Source organism: Salminus brasiliensis, chromosome 12 (assembly GCF_030463535.1).
Source record: "Salminus brasiliensis chromosome 12, fSalBra1.hap2, whole genome shotgun sequence".
In the NCBI taxonomy this organism is placed as follows: Eukaryota; Metazoa; Chordata; class Actinopteri; order Characiformes; family Bryconidae; genus Salminus; species Salminus brasiliensis.
In genome coordinates, this window is record NC_132889.1 from 23,789,627 (window position 1) to 23,812,517 (window position 22,891).

Consider the following 22,891-nt stretch of genomic DNA (forward strand, 5'->3'; position numbering starts at 1 on the left):
TGTCTTGTAGTTTTTGTATTAGAGCATTTTTGCAGAGCAGCCTTTGAATCAGTCAGTAATTGCCACAGACCATTCAGGGCTGTGCAGTGTCTACTTATTAGACTGTACTTGAGTCATAGCATTGACCTCAGCCAGGTTAGTGCCTCAGTGCACTCTTAAAAAATTATTCTGCAAGGGTTTTTTACTAATGTTAGTAGTTCTATGTAAAACCATGACGACTTAAGGAACCAGTGCTGTTCTTTGCGTGTATGAAGAATTCTATAGATTGGTAGATCTTCTGTTGATGTTTAAATAGACCCCTAGTAGTTCTTGTAGCACAAGAATCTCATTATCAGTCAAACAATGAATTGTTCAGTACTATAGAGAACTCTTCCGCTTAGATTGTAGTGAAAGGAGAGCATCTGGGAGATAAAAACTTATTTTTGTATATTAATGAACAATATACTAATTTGTGGTAGACTTATGACTGCATGTGTTACTAATATTGACATTATTGGCAATATTGTTACTAGGAATGAATCTGTGGTTTTGATATTTTAATATATTCCCAAGGAGTAACTAAGCTCCACGACCACAGCTGGCAACTGTCATGTGGACAAACGGCAAAAACCAGCTGTTTCACAGCCCCCTTTCAGTGTGTGCTGGTCGTTCTGCTCCGCGCTACTGCACTGCACAACACGATGACTCATAGGGAGAGTGGGGGATTCATTGTGATGCACAGACAGGTGGAGGAAAGTCTGCACTGCCATGAAAATGCAGTGTCTATCTAAATGTTTTATTTGTTCAAATTATATCTGCCTTATTTATGAAAACATGGACAGTGACACAAGTTTTGTAATTTTGTCTCAGTATATCACCTTAATAGGTTTAAAATGAAGCAATCAAGGTTTTATTGAAGCATAGACTTACAGCTTTAATTCATTCAATCAGCCATTGCAACCAGAATTACAACAAATATGTTTCCCACCATTTTCACAGGGGTCAAAAGTACTTAGACAAAAATAACACCATTATAAATATGAGGACACATTTTAATACTTGGACAATACTTGTCAATGACAGTAAGTCTGAAGTCTGGATCCCATGGACATCATTAAATGCTGAGTTTCCACCCTTGTGATGCTTATGTCATCAACAAACACCAGTTGCACAGTTCATTTAGAAGCCATACATGCAAATGCCTTGACAGTGCCTCCACCATGTTTAACAGTTTATGTGGAATGCTTCAGTTCATGAAATCTTAATTTTTCTCCATATGTCCACACCATATATTTTTTGTTTGTTTGTTTTATTGATTTATTTTGGGGTATTTTTTCTAATTGGTAAACAAACAAAAGTAAAACACATTGTTTGTTTGTTTGCTGATGTATTTTACCAGTCTAATCTAACCCTTCTCTTCTTGAGTATTACCAGTGGTTTGCTGCTTAAAGTACACTCAGCAAATTTGTTAGTGTTACATTGAACACTGTGAGTTCAACACTAGAAAACATTGGAAAACCTTAATTGTAGTGAAAGTGATATGCCTACTTCCTTAAATGTGTTGTTAAAGAATTCTGCATGCATTACTGTATTTGCCTCTTGTGGTCAACCTGTTATTTAAGTGATGCTAAGATGGACAGTGCATTCATTTGTGTTAAAAAAATGTAACAGATTGTTGATTTGATTTGTAGTGTATATTAACAGTTTTAATGAGCAGCTATCAAATGCAAATTTAAAACAACAACTGCAACTCCAGACCATTTGTCTCCATAATTTGTCATGACATTACAAGGGAATATACTAACCTGGCCATGCAACTGCTTATTTGTCAATTGTCCAATTACTTTTGAGCCTATAAAAATAAAATGAGCTTTTGTTAAAAGTGTCTGTTAAAAATTCCTTAATGGTTAATGCAACATTTTTTTTTTTAGATCAGTTGAAGTCTACCCTTTAACATTTTGATTACTTCATTTCACATCCATTGTGGTGGTGTACACAAACAAAATTGTCCAAATACTTACCTGTCTGTATTTAGTATATAAAGGAAGGCGTATAGCAAACACATGTGTTAGATGGACTCTAAAGAAAAACTCAACAAACAAAGTTTCTATACTAAACCACAAATTCCAGCTTAAGCATCAGTAGACTAATACATCACTGTGATGATCAGTTATTTATCTCAGTCTTCAGCTAAACAGTCTTCTCAGCAGTGGACATGCTCATCAGTAAACATCTTAGTATCTGTGTCCTGGAACTTGTGCTTGCATTTTACATTCAGAAAACTTGTGACCACTCACTAAATACAAGAAATGCAGGTTATGTTGACCATTTGCCAAAATTATTATTTAATATTATTATTTAATTGAACATATTACCATAATAATTCTCCTCCACATTCGGAATCCAACCAAAAGAATATTGAATATTAGAGAGTATGTACATTATTATACTCGCTCTTTGACCTCACTTCAGTTTGTAGAGGTAGCTCAAAGCTGTTATACAGAGTAGTGTTTAAATTGTACACTGTGCTTCACTGATTTTCTAAACAAATTCTCCACAGAAAACTCCACACTGCACATTTCTTATATAAAATTACTGTTCATTTAACAAATGTTGCTGTCTCACAAAAACCTTGGATATAAAAAATAACTTTACAGGAGAAGTAAAAAAAAAAAGCACATCTTTTGGTTCATGATGTTTTGTCAGATTTAGCAAATAATAGAAACTGTGCTTTATATTAACAAGAAAAACAAAACAATTAAGTTTGCTTGCTGTATTGGATTTAAACATCACTTAGAAAATCAACAGAACTTGTAGCATCAACATATTTATTTTAAGTGTCTAACTAAACAGTCTACAGCCTACTGAATAGACCAACCAAAAGATTAAGCCCCCATTGAAGTTTAGTTTATTAGCTAAATGTACAACATTTTAGCTGTTTGCAACAAACCAATCACACAACAATAATTGAAATAACACAATTAATAGAGCTTTCTCCAAAGTCAAATTTACTGACTACTGCAGTCTCAAAACCATTCAACCCCCTAAATAAAATCCTTCATTAGAACAGATTTTCAAATCAGGTGGCAAACCAAGGACTAGTTTTAGGTTTGCCTAAAGGTAAAATATATACCTTTAGGTTTGCTTGAGATAAAATATATAAAATGCATGAACTGGCTAGGGGTTTGTTGACTGTGACGTTTGTTAGAAATTTGTTAGAAAAGTCAAGAGAATTGTCCAAAAAGTTAATAGAGGTCACTGCCTCCTACAAACAACAAGGAAAATAATACCAAAAAAGAGCAAAGGCACTAAATGCTCCTACAAATACAATTGAAAGCATATTTAAGTCCAAAGTTAAACAAAACACTGGCTACACTACCTGGATATGGAAGTAAAAGGAAGCAATCATTGACTGGCACCAGATTCCTAAAGAGGCAGGTGGTCAAAAACCCTCAAGTGACTGTAAAAAACTTGGTGGCAGCAGGCACTGAGGTCCCAGTTTGCACAGTAAGGAGCAGACTAAGCGCTGAAGGTCTCCTTGTCTGTAAACTTCTAATGACCCAAACCACAGGAAAATTCGTCTCCAATATACTCAAAACCATAGAAATAAGACAGCTGTGGATTCTAAAAATATGTTGAAAAGAACGCCCTGCATGCAGGCTACTTTGCTTGCTTTTGCTTGCTCTGGAACTGAGCATCTGCAGCGTGTGGAGGACAAGATGGATTCAATAAAGTATCAGGAAATCGCAGCGGAAAACGTAATTTCTTCTGTGAGGAAGCTAAGGTCATTGGACCTTCTAAAAGACAATTATTCCAGGCACACCTCCTCTCAAGTCTACCCAGGCTTGGTTTTAGAAGATGTCCTGGAAGATTCTGGAGTGGCACAGTCACAGTCAACTGACTTAAACCCCATGGAAAATCTAGGGTTCTATGGATTTTAAGAAGGTGTTTGAATTAAAATATTAGTGAACTGCAGGCCATTGCCCATGAGGAATGAGCTAAGATACCTCAGGAAACGCTGCCAGAAGTTGGTGTCTGGCTATGCATCATGTTTGCAGCAGGTAATAACAGCAAAAAGGTGCTCTACTGTCATTATAATAATATTGAGACTACAGTTGTCACTGCCATTTTGTGTTGAAATTGGAAAAATCACTTGTTCTATTAGTTGTATTGAGCTATTTGCTATTGTTTGATTGGTTCATTGCAAACAGCTAAAGGTTTGTACATTTTGCTAATAAGCCTTATTTGCAATGGCGGAATAATCATTGAACCATTGAGATTGCGGCTGTACAGGCTGGCAGGACTAGTCAGCATCACTGTATATGTTCCTCCTGATAAAGCACACAGCCTGAGCTGTCTGACGTACAATGGCTTCACGATTTCCTTGAAATTTCTGAGGAGGTTGTCAGGGCTACAGTGAATGGCAAATGAGTCACTACACACGCTTCACTGACAACACCTCACCTCATTTAATTTGCTGACCAAACTGTAGATAATCAGAGAACTGTGTTTGGGTAACAAGGACACATTAGCGGGGCTGTGTTAATTGAAGCTGGTCACATTTCTCGTGTGAACTCCGACAGCTCCTCTGAGATTAAACAACTCCTTCTGCTGAGAGGATGACATCCCAACAGTCAGTTGTCTCCACCTGCACACTAGACATGTGAGAGTGGGTAACAGCTCACGTGCATAAAGATTTTTCGGCCATCCCTCGGCTTGTTGAAAGCGGCGCTGCAACAACAACATGTCCTGGGGAGCTCGTATAAATGGCTTTGGCATTTTACACCAGTGAAAGTGGGAGTGCGGGGAAATAGCTGCGTGAGAGAGACAGGATAAAGGGGGAGATGGCTCGGACATCTCAGTGGGGAGCATTTGACAGCTAGGGGATTTGTGCGGCCGATCACAGAAGCGTCCATGGAGAGACGCAGCGTGGTTCAAGGACACGCGCAAAATGTTGTTCCCTAGCAACATGTCACGCAAAAGTGGCTTGTGACGTGAGATAGAGGCAGGCTAATAGTGAGGAATAACAGTCAGCAACTGAGTGGAACTCATGTTGCATTTCGAGCTCACAGTTAGCTGAATGTGGGCTGCTTCTGATTCTGCATGATGCAGCACTTCATATATCTTCAAACAAGGTCCTTTGGAGTGATCCCATAAGACCATGGCTCCCAATTGTGGTCCTGGAGTAACCTCTGCAATGCAAAGGAGTGTTCCCGCTTCCCAGTACACCTGATCTTACTATAGAACTAATTTACAATTCTTGAGAAGATATGGATGTGTCAAAGCAGGTCAACATGTGGGAGACGTGGATACTGTGTGAACATGGTTGGGAATCTGTGCCACAGAAGAACATTTTTTGGCTCCCTAAAGAACCTTTCAGTGAATCCTTGAAAGCACTGGTGATTCCTGGAACAACTCAGCCAGTTTGCACTGCTTTGCATGTAGTTACAGACTAAAAAAGTCACAGTGCATAAGGTGTTAAAGATGCATTTTTAAAGGAGATGTACAAATGCCAAGAAGCGTTTCAAGAGCCTGCATATAATGCAAAAGTTCAAGTTCAAGATCATGAACTTTTACTGTTGTTTCAACCATATACAAGTACAGAATGAAGGGACTACACATGACTATATATAAATAAACTGCAAACGTGCCAGATGCTCCGGCAGTCGGCAGCAGCAAAAAGAGTATGTGTGGGGGATAGGTGGGGTCTTCTACATTGGTGGTGGCTCTGCAGATGTAGCTTGTGGTGAAGCTCTTTACTATCTGCTATAGGGTCAGAGATATTGCATTTCCCAAACCAGACAGTGATGCAGCTGGTCAGGATTCTCTCTACAGTCTCTCTATAGAACATGGTGAGAATGGGAGGGGAAGATGAGCTCTTCTCAGTATCTAAAATATAGAGACATTGCTGGGCTTCCTTGGGTATGGAGCTGTTGTTGAGGAACCAGGTAAGGGTCTCTGTAAGGTGAACACCAAAGCAGAGCCATTGATGTTCAGTGGAGTGTGGTCACCTTGTATTCTCTTGGAGTCAACAGCCATGTCTTTAGTATTATCCATATAAGCCAAAGCTATACTGGGCTGCACTAATGACAGACTGATGACCGAGCTGTGCCCATTATTTGTCTGCACACATATGGGTCAGCGATTCCAGTTGAAAGAACAGACAAATAAATAGCAATGGGATCGAATGCATGGGATTGTAAGGACAATTTGGTTACTGTTTGAGTCTCCCTCTGTGAAATGCTACAATTGTTACATTAGATTTTCCCTGATGATGTAATGTCTTTGACATTTATGTTGGCCACTGGTCACAGCGCACTCACATACAAACCATATATAATAATCATGTAAAATTCAACCTATGGGTATGTTATAAGGACTAAACGCTTGTCATAGAGGTTACAAATCTTTGGCTGTGCTGTCATGGTGTAAAACCTTCATTCTTGATTCAATCCTGTCCTGTTTTTTTTTTTTTTTTTTTAGCAGTGCCGCTATCTACTTTACATCTAGGATGCAATGTTTGAGTCACAGCTAAATCATATGTTCCCTATGGCCAGATTTACCTTACAATACAATTGACTGCATTCTCATTTGAAGGGAATAATGGCATGGTAACGACTCCTTTCCTATTTATTGTATAGATAAGGCAGTCACTTCCATGGTAGACTGGTACAGTTGAATGCATTCTGATACCATGAGGCTGGGAGCTGGGAGCTAAGCCATCGTAGCAGTGGAAGTGGCAGCTTACCAAACCCGGGTACCACAACCCTGTCATTAATAGCCCGATGCTCAAACCGCTGAGCCACCACTGCCCAAGACATTTGCTCTAACTGGGAATTGAACCTGACTCGCAAGAATGGAAATCTTGCAGGATACCACTAAACCACTGGACCACCAACGGGCCGAAAGTGTTATTACAAACTTCTATTGTAAAGGAATGAAAGCTGTCAGGTGACAGTTGTCAAAATATGACAACATCTGGAAACTTTTGTGTGGTGCCGCAGACTTCATTTTTCCATGTGTGAATTTAGTAGTATTAAATGCACATCATAATCTCAGGCTGAAATTACAGTGTCATTTTACAAGCTTTCTCAGCCTTTCTCTCCCTCTCTCTCTCTCTCTCTCTCTCTCTCTCTCTCACCCACACATAGACGGGAGATATGAGTCACTCTGACTCATTCCTGGCCATTGTGAAAAGTAAAAGTGCATTACAAGTCAATTACAGGAGGATGTTCTCCTCCAACTCTCAAATAATAAAACATGGGGGGAGCTTTGAAGTGTTTACAGGTGTATAAAGCCAATTAAAACAAATAAAAAAAGGCTGTATATTTTTCCAGCTTTTGCCCGGTTGCTGAAGACCTTATAGCGTGAAGGAATATTCCTGCACAGCACTGATAACAAATTGTTCAAATTCAGTGGATTTACATACAAACTATTCCACCCTTTTTTTGGCCTCCAGCTAAATACTAGCCAGAAACCGAACAATCCTCTGCTGTTATTTATGTCATCATTCAGCTGCATAGACTAAATGAGGAGGAAAAGGGAAGCCGCACCAATTATTCTGCATAATTCAGTGGTTTGAGACGGAAACGGAGTCATTACGAGTGGTTTGATGTGAAGCTGAATTGTATATGAACTTTTCAACTTGATGTAGTCACAATATAGCAATTCTATGTGCTATGCAAATGACTAGTAAATGTGATGTATATGGTACATTTGCGATACATTAAAAAGAATAATCCAATTACTATTTATTGTACAGTTTTAATTGACCAATGATACCAATGATACATCCAAAATAAAAAGGCTAAAGTCTTTGAAAGACATGACTTCTCCATATTTGTTAAGCGGCATTGCCTCTCTAACTGCTCTCTAACTGTTTCTATAGATGCAATTTTCAAAGAAAAGGCTACTTTAAAAAAAGAAAAGACAACCAGAAGACCCCTAAGCTACACTCCTAAATATAAACATACCAACCATGTCTGCTAGATATCATAAAGAACCACTTTTGGTTCTTCTGTCTTAATAACAGTAAGAAACCACAAGCTGAAAATTCTTCGTTTTATGGCCTTCACACGCTCTTTAGACAGTTGCTTAAAAGAATCCGTGTTTAGAAAGAGTGAGTGAGCCAGTGAATTTACAGATCTAAAATAAAATTTGAGGAAATGTAGCCTAATCTAAGCTAACTACTTTATATATATATATATATATATATATATATATATATATATATATATATATATATATATATATATATAATATCTCAACCAGGTGGTAACTGTGAGGAAAAATCAGCAAAGATTGGACCAGCGCAACCATACTGCAACCTCTGGTACAAAAAGGACCAGGGGAGATGCCAATTCATATCTCAACAGTCAATGCATTGGAGTACACTGAAATATCTGACACACTTTTTTATTACTTTGTTGGTTTGGTGATGATGAAGCTAAATGAAAAGCCTCCATCCTGCAAAGCTGATCTGTCAACCACTCTTATTCTCTCCTCTTCTTTTTAAGAGTAACTTAGAGGTATCTTTACATTTTTATCTATTCAAACTAGCTGAGGTTTTTCTTAAGTAAATAGCAAAGCACTTTTAAAAGTCGCTCTGGAAAAGAGTGTCTGCTTAATGCCTTAAATGTAAATGTAAATGTAACTGTGCATCAAGATGTGCTCAAAATATTGTGTTTCAGGTTTGATTAGTTACACAGTGTTACTATTTCCTTTAAAGAAACAAACCATAATGCAGATTTGAGGCACTGCAGTTCTGTTTTGCACTGGAATCCATAAGATCATATTTACTCCACAAGGCAGAATCGCACACTGCACACACTGCAAACGACAGAGCCTTGGAAGCGCGGCTGAAACACATCGGGGGGAAATCTAAAAACAAGGAAAGTGCGCCTGCAAGCGGGGGTTTAGAGAACAGCAGGTAGACTTTCACGTTATAAGAAAATAAAATAATAAAAAAAAACATCATCTGGACAGTTTGCCTCGAACTGATCTTGCCCCGTGACTTATTAGTGCATTGGTTAAACTCACATAAAAAAATAAACATAATTATTTCGTATTGCTCCACAGCCAGATTAGGCTGCACTGTCAGATTACCATAGCGTGCACTGCGCGCTTCACCCCGGGGACTCACTGGCGCGCACTTTACCCGATACGCGCATTTGAAATAATGGGTAATGAACCCACGTCCCACCTGTTTGTAATGAATGGTCTTGGAAATTTGGTAATTTGTATTAAAATACAAGTTTAATGATTTACTGATTTGAAATACATTGGATCACAAGCTAAAGCAAACCTCCAGGCTTTAGTCCTACTGGTTCTAATGGCCTGTTTTTTTCAGCAGGGCTGTAGTTACCATTTTCCCAAAAAAAAAAAAAAAAAAAAAAAAAAAAAAAAAAAATAAATATATATATATATATATATATATATATATATATATATATATATATATATATATATGTATATATACACACATATGGAAAATACTTTGGCATGCCAACAACTCTTTTCAATCAGCAGTACTGGTTGTTAACACTTAAATATTTTCCTGCTGAAAAATCATCTCAAGACCAGCCGGTGGTGCCGGTGGTTGAAAAGTTGATAATCCAGCTAGCTAACCAGTTCTTGGAGAGCATTAGTGTATGTTGCATTCGATTTTGGCCATGCCTGGTCTTGCTGGTACTGCAGGTCATCCAGCTTGGTCATGCTGGTCGCCAAACTGGGTCTTGCTCGTTAAACAGCATAGTCAAGTTCGGTCATACTGTTGGTCTAGCTAAACCATCAAATTCTCTACTAACCAAACAGACACTATGCTGGTCAAGAACCAAGCTGGCCAGGTTGTTTTTTTTGTTTTTTTTTCAGAGGAGTGGTATATCAGCATGACCAAATTGGTCATACTGGTAGAGCAGTATGGTCTAACTGGTCATGCCAGTCAGTGTGGTCATGCTGGTCATGCTGGTTGAGTATGGTATGATCTTTGCAATGGAGCAATGTCATAGAAGAACCACGCTTAGTTCCATAGATAGATTAATAGAGGTATGGGAATGTGAACAAGCTTTTAAAGGTCTAAAGAACGTTCACTTCTTCAGGCTAGCATACCTCTCTTATAAACATAGTTCTTTAGAGATTGCTTAAAGAACACGTTGCAGCACATTTATTTTTGAGTATGGTTGACTTGTTTGGCCAGGTGGGTCATACTAATATTTAAACATTTTAAGGTTAAATCTACAACAACAATTTTATTTTATTGTATTTCATCAGTTTCAGAGCCAGTACTGGTTCTGTGTTATAAATGACAATTTATTAAAGCGTTTAAATTGTTACATGTGCTTTAGAATAGAAAAATATTTCAAATTTGAGCTGTTTTTGTCTCAAACACAAACCAAGCACACCAACATTTTGTAAAGGAGGTCAAATGTACATACATTCACAAACTGTCCTGTGACGCATCCAGGATGTTGAGAATAGATCACTTAGAGGCTTCATGAGATGCGACCAGATGAGTGAAGAATCAAGTGCTGTAAGGAACTTTACACATCTATTAAAGGGTCTGTGACACATATGGTACCATGGGTTAATAATAAAAAAAAAACTTAAGAACCTCAAGTTGTGTAGGACATTCAGCAGCTAGTAGCAGTTACACAGTGCAGCACAGTAGTACAATACAATAATAAGGGTAGTACAGTATAAACATACAGTACATATGTGCACAGATACATAGTGAACATTTTTGTACATATAGTGAAGATCATCCCCCCCTCCTGCTGCACATCAGCAAGTATAAATGCTGAGCTGAGGTATTGAGCACAGTGCTGTCCCAGTGTTAGCTCTGCTCACTGTTTTTTGGTGATGGCCCTTTAAGAGATGACGTCACCGCCCTGAGTTTCCAGTTCGCCCATCACCGGCTAGAGCTCCTCCGCAGCTTCAGAGAGAGAGAGAGACAAGGAGGAGTGCTGGAGTGGGAGTTTTATGGTATCATACAGAGGAAAAAGCACATTTAACCGTCGGCAAAGATGGATTTTCTAATAGGAAACCCTTTCTCGACGCCAGTAGGGCAGCGGATAGGTGAGTGCTGTTTGAGTTCAGTTATGGGCTTCTAGCCTGTTGCATTGGACAGCAGCCCGTGTTTACACAGCGCACCGTGTGCTCCAGCGTAAAGCCAGTAACACTAGAAGGACATGCGCTCGGAACGGGCTGCTGTCATGCTAATGCAGGGTACTTTGACATGACATGAAAATTCGCTGGATAATTAGTTGATTAAGATGGACAGTTTGGATTAAGACCAGATTGACACTGCTTCTGTCCAATCCCACCGAGGAGGAGGGCTCAGGCCCTGCGACTCGGCTTTGTGGTTGGTTGTTGGGTTGTGTTGTGTGGGGTTGTCAAACAGAGGTGGGCGGGCAATGGGCCTGTTCGCTCTGCATCTCCAGGTTCCTTTGCTTTGCAAGTTCACTTGTATTTGACCCAGTTGCTGCATGTATTTTTAGCATATGAGTCTGTGTGTATTTGTGTCTTTATTTCTCAAAATCATCACACTAGCCCAACAGCAGACCTCACCACTTCATGTATTTCTGTTCAGTGTTATATAAACTCACAAGGTGCCCCAGATCAGTTTGTATTACTCCACAAATACGTGGCACAAATACAGGCCCTGCTCGTGCAGTGTTTATTTCCAAGCTAAAACAGGGGTTGACTGCTACCTACAATGTACAGCAGTGTACGTCCTACAGAAGGAAATGGCCTGACACTGCTAGACAACAAAGGTTTCAGTGCTCCACACCTCACCTACATTCCAGCACCATCCCCTCCCTTTCAGTTGAGCATGGGAACATTTAATTTGCCTGAATAAACGTGTGTGCCAAGGCAGCTGATAGTCACACGAAGCAACATTAACATGTGGGTGCCAGTCTTAACGAAGAAGGAATGATTTAAAAAAAAAAAAAAAAAAAAAAGAAAGAAAGAAAGAAAAAAAAACACCCGCAGACATGAGCAGACATGGGGCTAAAAGTCTGGGTTGATGCGAGCGACTGAACTGCTTCTATGTGGGAGTAGGTGTCTGGTGATATAGGGTTAGGCCTGCCCACATCCCTGCCCTTAACCATTATAGATACAACCACTGTAATCACAAGTTAATGACAGTGTCTGCCAGCAGTGATGTAAACCCTTGATTAAATATGCTCTCCATTGACATGATTAATTGGTCTTCCAATTCAAAATGTGGCAGCTTTACAGGAAAAGAGGAAACCTTCTTTTTTTAAATGGACGATTTTATTCCCAGTCATTTTGGAGCTTTTCTATTGGTCCGTTCATCAGAAAATTTTGACACAATGTAAAAAAAGAAAATACAAGAAAAAAAGATTTTCATTATGGCAAAATGTGTAATTCAGTGTTTTTGTCAGACACTGTCATTAGCTATTCTATGTGAACTTTATTCCATTAGTGTTACTCCATTAGTGTTTCACATTGCTGTTGGGTAACTTTATGCCACTCATAGTATGCAAATTGCCTGGTCTAAAATGCCTGGAATAAAATGGCTGCAATACAGAGATGCAAATTTATTTATATATATATATATATATATATATATATATATATATATATATATATATATATGCGCAAATATATATGCAAATATTATATATAAATTCTAGAGCGCTTTATCACATTGGTCAAAAATAAATAGATTTGAAATGGGCCATAACCTTTATATGTGCCATATTTATCCCCCCACACACCTCTGCCCAACCAACAAAGTCTTCTAAATGAAAATAGTTTGCAAAATCTTCTACAGAGGACTGCAGTATATTATATGTACATTTAAGAGCACATTTTTATGTATTTTCTAAATTGATAATATTGGTCAAAAATAAATGTATATGAAATGGGCCAACCCCCCTTTAACATGCCATATTTAGTGCCCCTCCTATTACATTTTAAATTCAGCAAATAAGAAGCAATTTTACATTAATCCCTTCACACTTCAAGGCTTATTACACAGAAAGGTGTACTATTCAGTAACTGTTCAGTAACAGTTTTCTTTGTAATAGAAGTTTGTATTAACATTTTGAGCCGTTGGCGGGACATAGGCTTTTTAAATGGTTAAAAAGCGTAGACGTTCTCTGCAGAAGATGTGTACTTACCTTCACTTAGTGAGCCCAAACCTTGCGCTCAACTGTATATTCAGCATCATTTGATTCAGGACATTTTCTTCTACACTTTTAAAAAGGGTTCCTGAATAGTTATTTAGTAAATTAAATTGTTATATACAGAAACATGACCATTTGCATGCTTAAATTGTTCTCTTTAATGAGACACTGTTTCATATTTGTTGAACCTTTAATAACACTCTTTTAGTCAAGAATCGTTTTGATGTAATCTTTTATTTATGTGCAAATACTTGTCACGGTTCAATTATGTAACTTATGCACAATTTGTTCTGTGTGCTATATAGGACCTGTTTTGCTAAGAGTGCAGTCGAGGGCTGTCGTGTCCTTCGTGGTTATTATTTTGTCAACAAAGCATGAGTTCAGCATGTTTTCTAGGTTCTAGCCATTGCTCTAATGAGTAGTAAGGTGATATTATGCTGGCACTGTAAAATGAGCTTTCACTTCTGCTCTTGGCTGAATGCTATTTCAGCAGTCATAAGCTACTAACTGAAGTTGAGCTTGGGGATTATTCCCTAGGGGATGTTCTAGCCCCTCAGGATGCCGTATGGTTATTTTTAGAAGCCTGTAGTTACTAAAGTGTTGGCTCTTGCAAAGTGAGTGCCTTTTGTCATTCTCTGCACAGTGCCCATTCGATATGTTCAATAACACTGTGTTTGTGTGCATGTCAGAATATGCTACAAGCTCCACTCTGCCGTCAGAGGACTGGGGTCTAAACATGGAAATATGTGACATCGTCAATGAGACAGAGGAAGGGTATGTGTTAGATCACAACAGCAGCGCTGTTTACGCCCTCACACAAGGCTTCATTCATCTCCAGTACTTGCTCTAAGTTTGGATCATAACTTTACAGCTCCATCATGTTGCTGCATTACACTCTGTTGTATTGTAGTAGTTCTTTACCATGTGGTTTACTGCTGAGGGAATACACCACAAAAACAATGAATGTTTCTACACTGACATTGCTGTTACTGTTACTGTTTTATTTTTCACTGATTGTTCTGTTTACAGACCTAAAGACGCAGTCAGAGCTATCAAGAAGAGGATTGTGGGGAATAGGAATTTTAGAGAGGTCATGTTTGCGTTGACTGTGAGTAGCTCACTCTACCGTCCTCCCACTTTTAGTTCCTCGCTTTAGCCTCTGACCCCTCTGATTGGTTTTACACTCCTAAGTCCTTGAAACCCAGTGAATTACTCTGTAAGTACTGTAAATCTAATATGGTTATACAACAGTAATAAATTACATAAAGAATTATAGTTTGGGCCCTTAAGGAGTTAAGGAGGTGTCACAACTTGCATATTATTATTTAATTTTTCACAACATTCAGGACTTACCCTGTAATACACACTGTAAATAAAATGCAGATACAGTTAATATAATTCAAATGTATCTGTTATTCCTAAATAACAGATCATTTTTATGTCATTCCTGTTTATTTAATTTCTATTCATATCCTATTTATATTTTTATATATATATTATGCCACACAGCCATGTTCTGACCACTGGACCATAAAATAAAAATGAAAAACAAATCATAAATATTGTCTTTTTTTTGTTTTAGTTCTGTAGGAAAAATGTGTTCCCTAATATAATATGTGTAATGTAAATAGAAATGTGTGTACCATCGCATTTTTAATTCTTATTAACAGCCTTCCTCTGTATTGTTATCTCAGGTTCTGGAGGCTTGTGTGAAGAACTGTGGCCACAGGTTCCACGTTCTGGTGTCGACCAGAGAATTTGTAGAGGGGGTTTTGGTCCGAACAATTTTACCCAAAAATGACCCTCCTCAAGTTCTTCATGACCGAATACTGAACATTATACAGGCAAGCAGATCTACCTTCAGTCAGACTGGTTTGAAAGGCAGCTCTTTGTTGTGTTTGCAAAGAAAGGTCAAATGACTGTCTTAGCCTCTAGTATTATTTGTTTTGCATGGTTAATATGCCAGGTGAAGCACTGGGTGTGTACTTTACTGTACTTTCTTTCTCTCTTCCTCTCTCTCTCTCTCTCTCTCTCTCTCTCTCTCTTTCTGCCTGTAGGCATGGGCTGATGCCTTCCGCAGTTCCCCTGATTTAACAGGTGTAGTTTTTGTATATGAAGATCTCAGAAGGAAAGGGCTGGAGTTTCCAATGACTGAGCTCGATAATTGTTCCCCCATACACACACCCAAAAAGGTACATGTGACGACCCACTGAAAGTTAACTTGTAAATAGGTTAGGTTAGATCACAAATGAGAATTGAGAATTTCCCCACTATGGGACTAATAATGGATTATCTTAGTTTATCTTCAATGGATGACTGTAACTACAGGGACTTCTGTTGAAACTGGTGGGGATAATCTAAATTTGTTACATAGTAACATAGTACACAATCAACAGTATTTTAACTTGTGTTATTTTAGTCCTTTTCCATAGATTTGTAATAATAAAGCAACTTTATGTTGCAACTGTGCCTAAAATAATAGCTTTAAAATGGCATGTCGATGGAATGCTGACTTGTAACAGGGAGAACAGCGTCTCTGTCTCCATTATTCTACTGTGTCGGCTCACATGCTTCTCTCACATCAGATGCCGGTTCTTTATCTTTCAGTCTGTCAACAAATACATGTGTGTAGCTTTCCAGAAGGGGGTCTGCAACTGTAGGGGGAACCTAAGAACAAAAAATACCAGTTTCTACATAATGCTTTATGACATGACTAAAACATGTGAAAGTATTTTTCTTTCTACAAAGCAAGACTGTACACACTGTACAAACTTCAAATATCAAATTCAAATCATAATAAAATACCTTGGTGTGTAATAAGCCTTTTTTGCATTAAGGGTTTAAACATTGATCAATGTCACTCTGTAAGAGTTGCTGTCTTTGCCCCAGAACTCACTCATTAACTTAATGCTTTCTCTCCATTAGAGTGTTCCTGACTGTGAGTTTCCTGTAACCGTGTGTGACGCGCCGGTCTCTCCCAAACAGCCAGCACAGCCACCCCGGCAGACTTCAACCCTACGAAATGCAGACGGTCCCATCACTTTATCGCCTAATCAGGTAACCCAAAAACAGCCACAAGGCAAGGTTTTGCTCTAAATGCCCCCCAAAAGACTTTTAACAAACATATTGAAAGTTAGATTTCTCCTGTAAAGTTGCTAGTTTGGAAATGCAAGGATTTTGCGAGACAATCACGATCAGTATGCTATACTTGCAGCACTGAAGTGATAACGTATTTGTATTGTTATGTACTGTAATGGCTTTATCTTAAAATCTATGTATTGTTACCTGTCAATATAATGTACAGTCATTGGATATTTTATCTACACAGTTTCTGACTATAGCCACCTTGTTGTGAGCCACTAGACTTCATCTAGTAATGGAAAAAACTCTTCACTGACCAGAGAACAACAAATTGCATTTCGAAGAAATAGTCTGAGCAATAGTCTGTAACTGTGAAGCTACAGTTGGAGGTATAGTGTATAGGTATGTCCAAAGCAAGAGTTTAAAGGGACATGTCACACTGTTGTGCCTGATACACTCATACCAACGCAACACACACTAACATACCACTACAACATTGGTATCACTGCTGTACTGAGAATAGGCCACCCAGTATCTGGTCAGTTGTCACTTGTCATTTGGTGCTCCTGTTCCATTAATACATGGAGATACCATCACCTAGATGCTGAGTGACAGTGGGACAGCAACAGATGGGCCACAGTCAGTAACTGTAAACCTACCAAGTGCACCTGTATGCAAGGATGGAGGAAGTAGGGTGCTAACGTGCTGCACCATCCTATACATTTCAATTATTATATCACAGTGATCTGAATTGTTTCCTCCACCACCTGCTGCTCACTTTGTCACTAATATGTTTTATGTAACGAATTCTCTGTCTCCTGCTTAGTGTGCATTCAGGTATTGAATCTTTAGTGTATTGTAATTGCTATGAGCATGACACAATTGAATACTGCACTAATACTTCAATATTTTGGTACTTTTGGTTCTTGTTGCAGGTAAAGAAGCTGAGGGCTGACCTGGAGGTAGTTCATAGTAACCTCAGAGTGATGTCAGACATGATGACTCAAATGGATGCTCGACACATTCAGAAAACTGATGCAGAACTGCTGCAGGTTAGAGATCATACATTGCTAAAATGATATATTGGCAGGTTAAATCATCTTAAAGCTACAGTTGCAAGAAAAAGTATGTGATCCCTTTGGAAACACCTGGATTACTGCATTGAGGATTAAAATGTGGTGTGATCATTATCTAAGTCACAATTATAGACAGACAGAATCTAACTAAACTAATATCACACAAACAGTTGTCTTTTGACCATTATTGAGTAAACATCCACAGTGCAGGCGACGAAGGTTAAGTGAACCTCTCTGTTAATAACTTCTCCAAGAGATAATTGACAAATTATGTTTGCCCATTTAACAAAGGCACATAAAGCCTGGCTACTGACAAATCTCTTCTCAGGAAATATTGGTTTCTGTGAACTGTGTCTTAATGGACAACTGTGTGTCTAGTTTGTCTAGTTAGATTATGAATGTTTTCTTGCAACTGTATATAAATATAATATTTATAAAACTACTATAAATTACAAATAAGATTGTTGTAATATTATTCTGCTGTTTTTAAACATGTATATATAATTTTAATGTGGCTTTAATATCACAAAATGAGATCATTTAAATGAACAAAATATGTAAATAAATAAAATAGTCTCATATTATTCTTAAAATAAACAGACATCTCAAAAAGGTAAATATAACTGAAGAAATAGTATCTTACAAATACGCATACACATGTCAGATTTTTTTATCCATGAATGTAGGTAAATATTGATTAAGCCTGTCTCTTTTTACTTCTCCTCGTCAGTAGCAGTTGTACTCCACCTGTAAAGCAGCACAGGACCAAGTAGTGCACCTCATTCCCAGAGTATGTGAGGAGAAGCTGGTAGAACAGCTGCTGGTTGCCAATGATGACATGAATGCAACCTTCACACGATATCAGAGGTTCGAAGCAACTGATTATGCTAAATTGTATTATGATTTTAAATGGTGTAACAGGGAATACTGCATGGATGTATGTATATATATATATGTGTGTATATATGTAATGTGTTTATATATATAATGTGGCTTTCGATTTTCTATTTCTTAGTTTTAGGAGACTTCTCAACAGGCCAAATTCTGAAAAATCTGTAAGGACATTTAATTTTATATAATTTTTGTTTTTAATTATTACTGTCAGCATTTTGCATTGCTTGTCTTTTATTCACTAATTTTTATGTTAAATCAGTGTCCGACCAATCCTATTGACCTCAACTCTAAACCACACAACCAATCAGAAAAATGGGCTCCTGTGCGTGAACCCACCAGCCACACAGTCAGCTCATTGTCCAGTCAGATGGCTGGCCTCAGTAAGTATTAATAATTTGCTCTGAGACACAACATTTCATTTTATTTTTTTGCTAAACTCTTTTGCAGTTGCAAATGCCTTTTATCATATTTTTTTCAGGCACAAAGGTAGAAGATGGTGCTCAGCAACATCGTAATTCTTCAGGGGGGCTACAAAAAAGGTACATTCCCCAGTTCCCTTTGAACATATGTATGCATGGTAGTGCATATATGTTAAGCGTGTATTACTTTAAGGACAAAAGTAACAGTTGTGAAATATAAATAAAAAAAATATAACTGGATTTGGAATGGAAGGGCAAAATGTGCAGCATATTATGTAAGTCCTGTTAATGGTGTCTCTGAGGCTGTGGTCAGTGCATGGGTGTCTCTTTACCTCTGTGGTATTTTTAAATGTGTTCTTGGCAACAACAAAAAAATAAAAAATAAATCAACATAGAAATTACATAATAAACAATAGTACTTCTGGGTCAATTTCCCTATTGACCAGACTGCTAGCAGAAGTCATGGGACAGCAGTGGTCAAATAAGTCACAATACCAGTTGTTTCGGTCTGTTGTGCAGACCTCATGAAGCCATGGAACCAGGTGTCAACTAGGCACTGTGCAGATGTGTGGTTCCATACTGGTGTGATTTATATTCATTGGTTGAGTCTGCTGGTCAGCCTAAATACATCATTGACCAGTGTCTGCTACGTTTCTCTGCTTGGTGACTATATACCACAGAGCTGTGGGTGGTAGTCCAGAGCAGGTATTATTTGGGTGGTGAGTCATCATTGGCTTTTTTTTTTTTAGGAAATTGTAAAGGGTTTACAAAAGAATTTACATATATCTGGCCTAATATGTAATAACCATACCATACGTCCCATACTTAAGTTTAAATACTCCAGTTCAAAAAACTTTGTTAAATGATTTACATTTATTTACATGATTTACATTAATTATACACTAATTATGAGTGTAAACAATGGTTTATGATTATTATTTATAATATATATATTTATATTAACAATGGTTTATGATTATTATTTATAATATATATATATATATATTTATAGTAACAATGGTTTATGCTTGAACTGCTATATCATAAGCAAAATCAGACCTGGCATTGAAAGTGACACGGTACAGTAATATTACAGGATTTACACAAGTGTGTTAGCTTACGTTTATCTGTCAGTGTGGTTTATCACAGTAAATAGTTCAATGATTAAATAGTTATGCTGGTTATGCTGGAAACGATTTACATTTCTCTCAGATTAGAGAACCGAAGCTTAGCTCTGTTTGCCTTTTACACGAAACGAAGGTCTCACTGGATTTCTCACAGATTTGCCACCAATATTGCACTCAATTAGATGCCTGATTAAAAGCTGCCTGACTAAAAACTCATTAAAGAGACATGAGAAAGGAATGAGCATGTTATGAAAAAGTAGTGTGTGAAATGCACAGATTTATATTTTTATATGTAGTGAGCAGAAATAACACGTTTTAAGCTACAGAAATACAGACACTTATGCAGAAAGTACTGATTGTGTGTTGCTTCCTATCTCTGGTTATAATAATAATCAAATCTGTGTGTGTGTGTGTATATGCCAGAGACAGTGAGGAGAATTCCACTGTACTAGATGAGCTAGCTGCAGCACACACTCGATTACAGAATGCTGGAGTGGTGAGTAGTGTTAAATTATCTACTAACTTTAAACAGGCTTGTGATGAGCATCTTTGTGTGTTTGTGTAGTTAAGCTTGTGGCTGTTAGTATTTGCCTGAAAGTTTTTCCAGATGTCAGTTATTGGAAAAACCTGTCTGTCTGTCTGTCTGTGTGAAGGATGACAGCCAAGACCCCACCCCCCTCGGCACATCCCCTCAGTTTTATTGGATGGTGGAGAAGGGAATGGTGGGTCTGAATGGATGCTGAGGTGGTTAATGCAGTGTGTCTTGCCGTGTGTCTTTGTACTGGCTGAGCTTTAATTCCATCTGCTCTGGGGTTATTATTTATGCATGTGGGTTTTCGGGCTGAATTGGTTTTAGGGATGCACTCATATGGCATTTCTGGGCCAGCAGCTATAGCTTTTTCAGGCAGGTTTACTCTCTAAAAATAATAGGCTAAAAATAATAATTACATTTTCCCTTTTCTAAGTGAATAGAATACTTGCTGCCAATATATCCTGCACCCCTACTTTGTTCCTTTGAAACATGCAAAGTGTGGGTGATCGTCAGTGCATTTGAATGATGGGCTGTGAGCGGTGAAGGAAGCAGGTGGTGGTTCTCTCCATAAATCGCTCTTGCATCTGATCACATAATAGCTTTTTCCTGGCTTTGATTGAGATTTCTCTTGGGTAAGATTTCAGACGTTAAGCCTACAATGGAGAACTAGATAGCAATCTGCTGTATTGTCCTGTGATGGAAAGCTATGAGCAACAGTGCATTATGGGTCAATGTGTCTTTCTAGGGGCTTTGGCAAACCTGAGGTAGTGGGCATTTTATTTTTTTCCTGCTTAACAATGATACTCATAATTATTTGTCCTCATTTTTCAGATTCCAGTCAATCAGAGTGGTGTGATGGACGATATTGAGCGATGGCTTGACGTGGACGATGTGAGTTTTGAATTTTTGTTTCTTTCATTTTGATTTAAAAAATTATTTATTTTATTGTACACTTGTTCTGAACAAACAGTTAAAGTACATAAGGGTTTGTTCTCCTGTTTGTACCCTTATTTAGCCGTTCTGTCATGTATAGTTAGGTAGCAGCTGTTCATCCTGCATACAGTATCTAATAGAAACTAAGAAAACCTAAGAAAACATTTTGGGGAAGTCAAAACTTTAGAATTTGGGGAAATTCTAAACATTGCAAAAGTCATTCATTAAAATGTAGAACTCATTAGAGAGATCTAACATCAGTTCTATATTACAATTTCTAACACTGTTTTCTTAACAGTAGTAACTGTACACAGATATCACTTTATAAAATTCACTTCAGTGCTGGTTCATCACAGGATGTACCATGTTTTTAGCCAACAGGAAATGAGGGAGGGTATAAATGTCCTGCCTTGGGATCAGGCTTTAGATGTGCTTTCAGATTGTGTTAATGTCTTTTTTGCTCTTGGCTGTTTTGGGGTGTTTACACTGGAACAGCAGGAACTAAATTTCTATGTTTTTGGGGGGGCAGGATGATGACCTGGCAGATTCTGAGGGAGTGACCAGTGAAGGTATCAGGACGTCCTTTTCTCTGTTTGACTCACACTTATTACAGGGTTTAGATCACCAGTGTACCAGTTTACTGTAACACTACATAGCTGACTACCTGTCAGCTTAATATACCATCATCTTATTTTGTGCATTAGTTTATTTCATTTATTAGTAACATCAGGTAATGTCAGTATTGTCCACATCATTCACATAAACTAGCAAAAGCTTGTAAGCAATAGCTTAGTTTGCATAGCCACTGGCAACAGTATCAAATTTGCATAGGTTACAGCCTGTACTCATCTTGTGTTTTAGATAATCATGCAGAAAACCATCTAACTCTCTCTGTCTCTCCTGCAGAGTTTGATAGATTCTTGGCAGAGAGAGCAAAAGCAGCAGAGCGCCTTCCCTCCGTGAAAGCATCATCTCCTGACCACACGCCCTCAAAATCATAGTAATTGCAAGTATAAAGGTAAAGGTGCACGTATTTGTCACTGTACAGTGTACACTGTACAGCGAAATGGTTATAAGCAAGTAACCCATTTCCCAGTGAGGGTGATCGGTAGCACAAAATTGCTCATTCTAAAAGGCTTTCTGTCTTGTATAGTTCTGTAGCAACTGTGTGTCCTAAAAAAACAGCCTTTTGGGGGAAATTAAAACGTACACTTTGAACATTGTGAAACATTTTTAGGGGGTTTCTAACAATAGTCCTGACTTACAATTTATCACACAGTTTTCTTAACCCTTCGAATCTTCGTTTCTCTAAAGTAGAAGACAAAGAAGGTTTTTTAAATCATGGGTTTGATTTTGTGAGGATTAAAATGTACTTAATATTTAAAGATGTTTTTTTATAGACAGGAGGTGTTGCATAATATGAATTTTACATGTTCTACTAATCTTGATTTTAGGGCTCTGACACTCTGGTTTACCAGACTGTATATGTATTGCAACAAGCACTTTTATGAAACAATGTTAGCTGGAACTAGTTACTCAGTTTTTTCCACAGATATTTTATTGTATGTTTCATATCTATCACTAACAAACAGTGGCTACCAGAAGTGAAGGGCAAAGTTTCTGTTGTGGTTAGAAAAGAAAATGTCTAGTTTGGTTTTGTTTGGTTTCTGTATATTAAAGTCGGCACTCACTGCAA

General features: G+C 37.9%; 1 protein-coding gene across 2 annotated transcripts; it reads left to right on the forward strand.

Moving 5' to 3' along the window:
- The first annotated feature begins 10,885 nt into the window (after positions 1–10,885).
- tom1 (target of myb1 membrane trafficking protein) lies at positions 10,886–22,891 on the forward strand. 2 transcript variants are annotated; one of them, XM_072693139.1, is made up of 15 exons: positions 10,886–11,052; positions 13,823–13,907; positions 14,163–14,241; positions 14,828–14,977; positions 15,191–15,325; positions 16,059–16,190; positions 17,150–17,266; positions 18,024–18,157; positions 18,306–18,345; positions 18,444–18,564; positions 18,663–18,723; positions 20,154–20,226; positions 21,094–21,153; positions 21,725–21,764; positions 22,102–22,891. In XM_072693139.1, exons 1-15 carry the CDS (start codon positions 11,001–11,003, stop codon positions 22,194–22,196), a joined length of 1,374 nt encoding a protein of 457 aa, XP_072549240.1. In that variant the 5' UTR covers positions 10,886–11,000; the 3' UTR covers positions 22,197–22,891. The 2 variants fall into 2 exon arrangements, with proteins under 2 accessions (XP_072549240.1, XP_072549241.1); XM_072693140.1 differs by lacking the exons at positions 21,094–21,153; positions 21,725–21,764; positions 22,102–22,891 and adding an exon at positions 20,384–21,063.

Coding starts and splice junctions, on each gene's coding strand:
- tom1 (XM_072693139.1), top strand. CDS start 11,001: ATGGATTTTCTAATAGGAAACCCTTTCTCGACGCCAGTAGGGCAGCGG. Junction 11,053..13,822: donor GCCAGTAGGGCAGCGGATAG/GTGAGTGCTGTT, acceptor TGTGCATGTCAG/AATATGCTACAAGCTCCACT. Junction 15,326..16,058: donor CCATACACACACCCAAAAAG/GTACATGTGACG, acceptor TCTCTCCATTAG/AGTGTTCCTGACTGTGAGTT.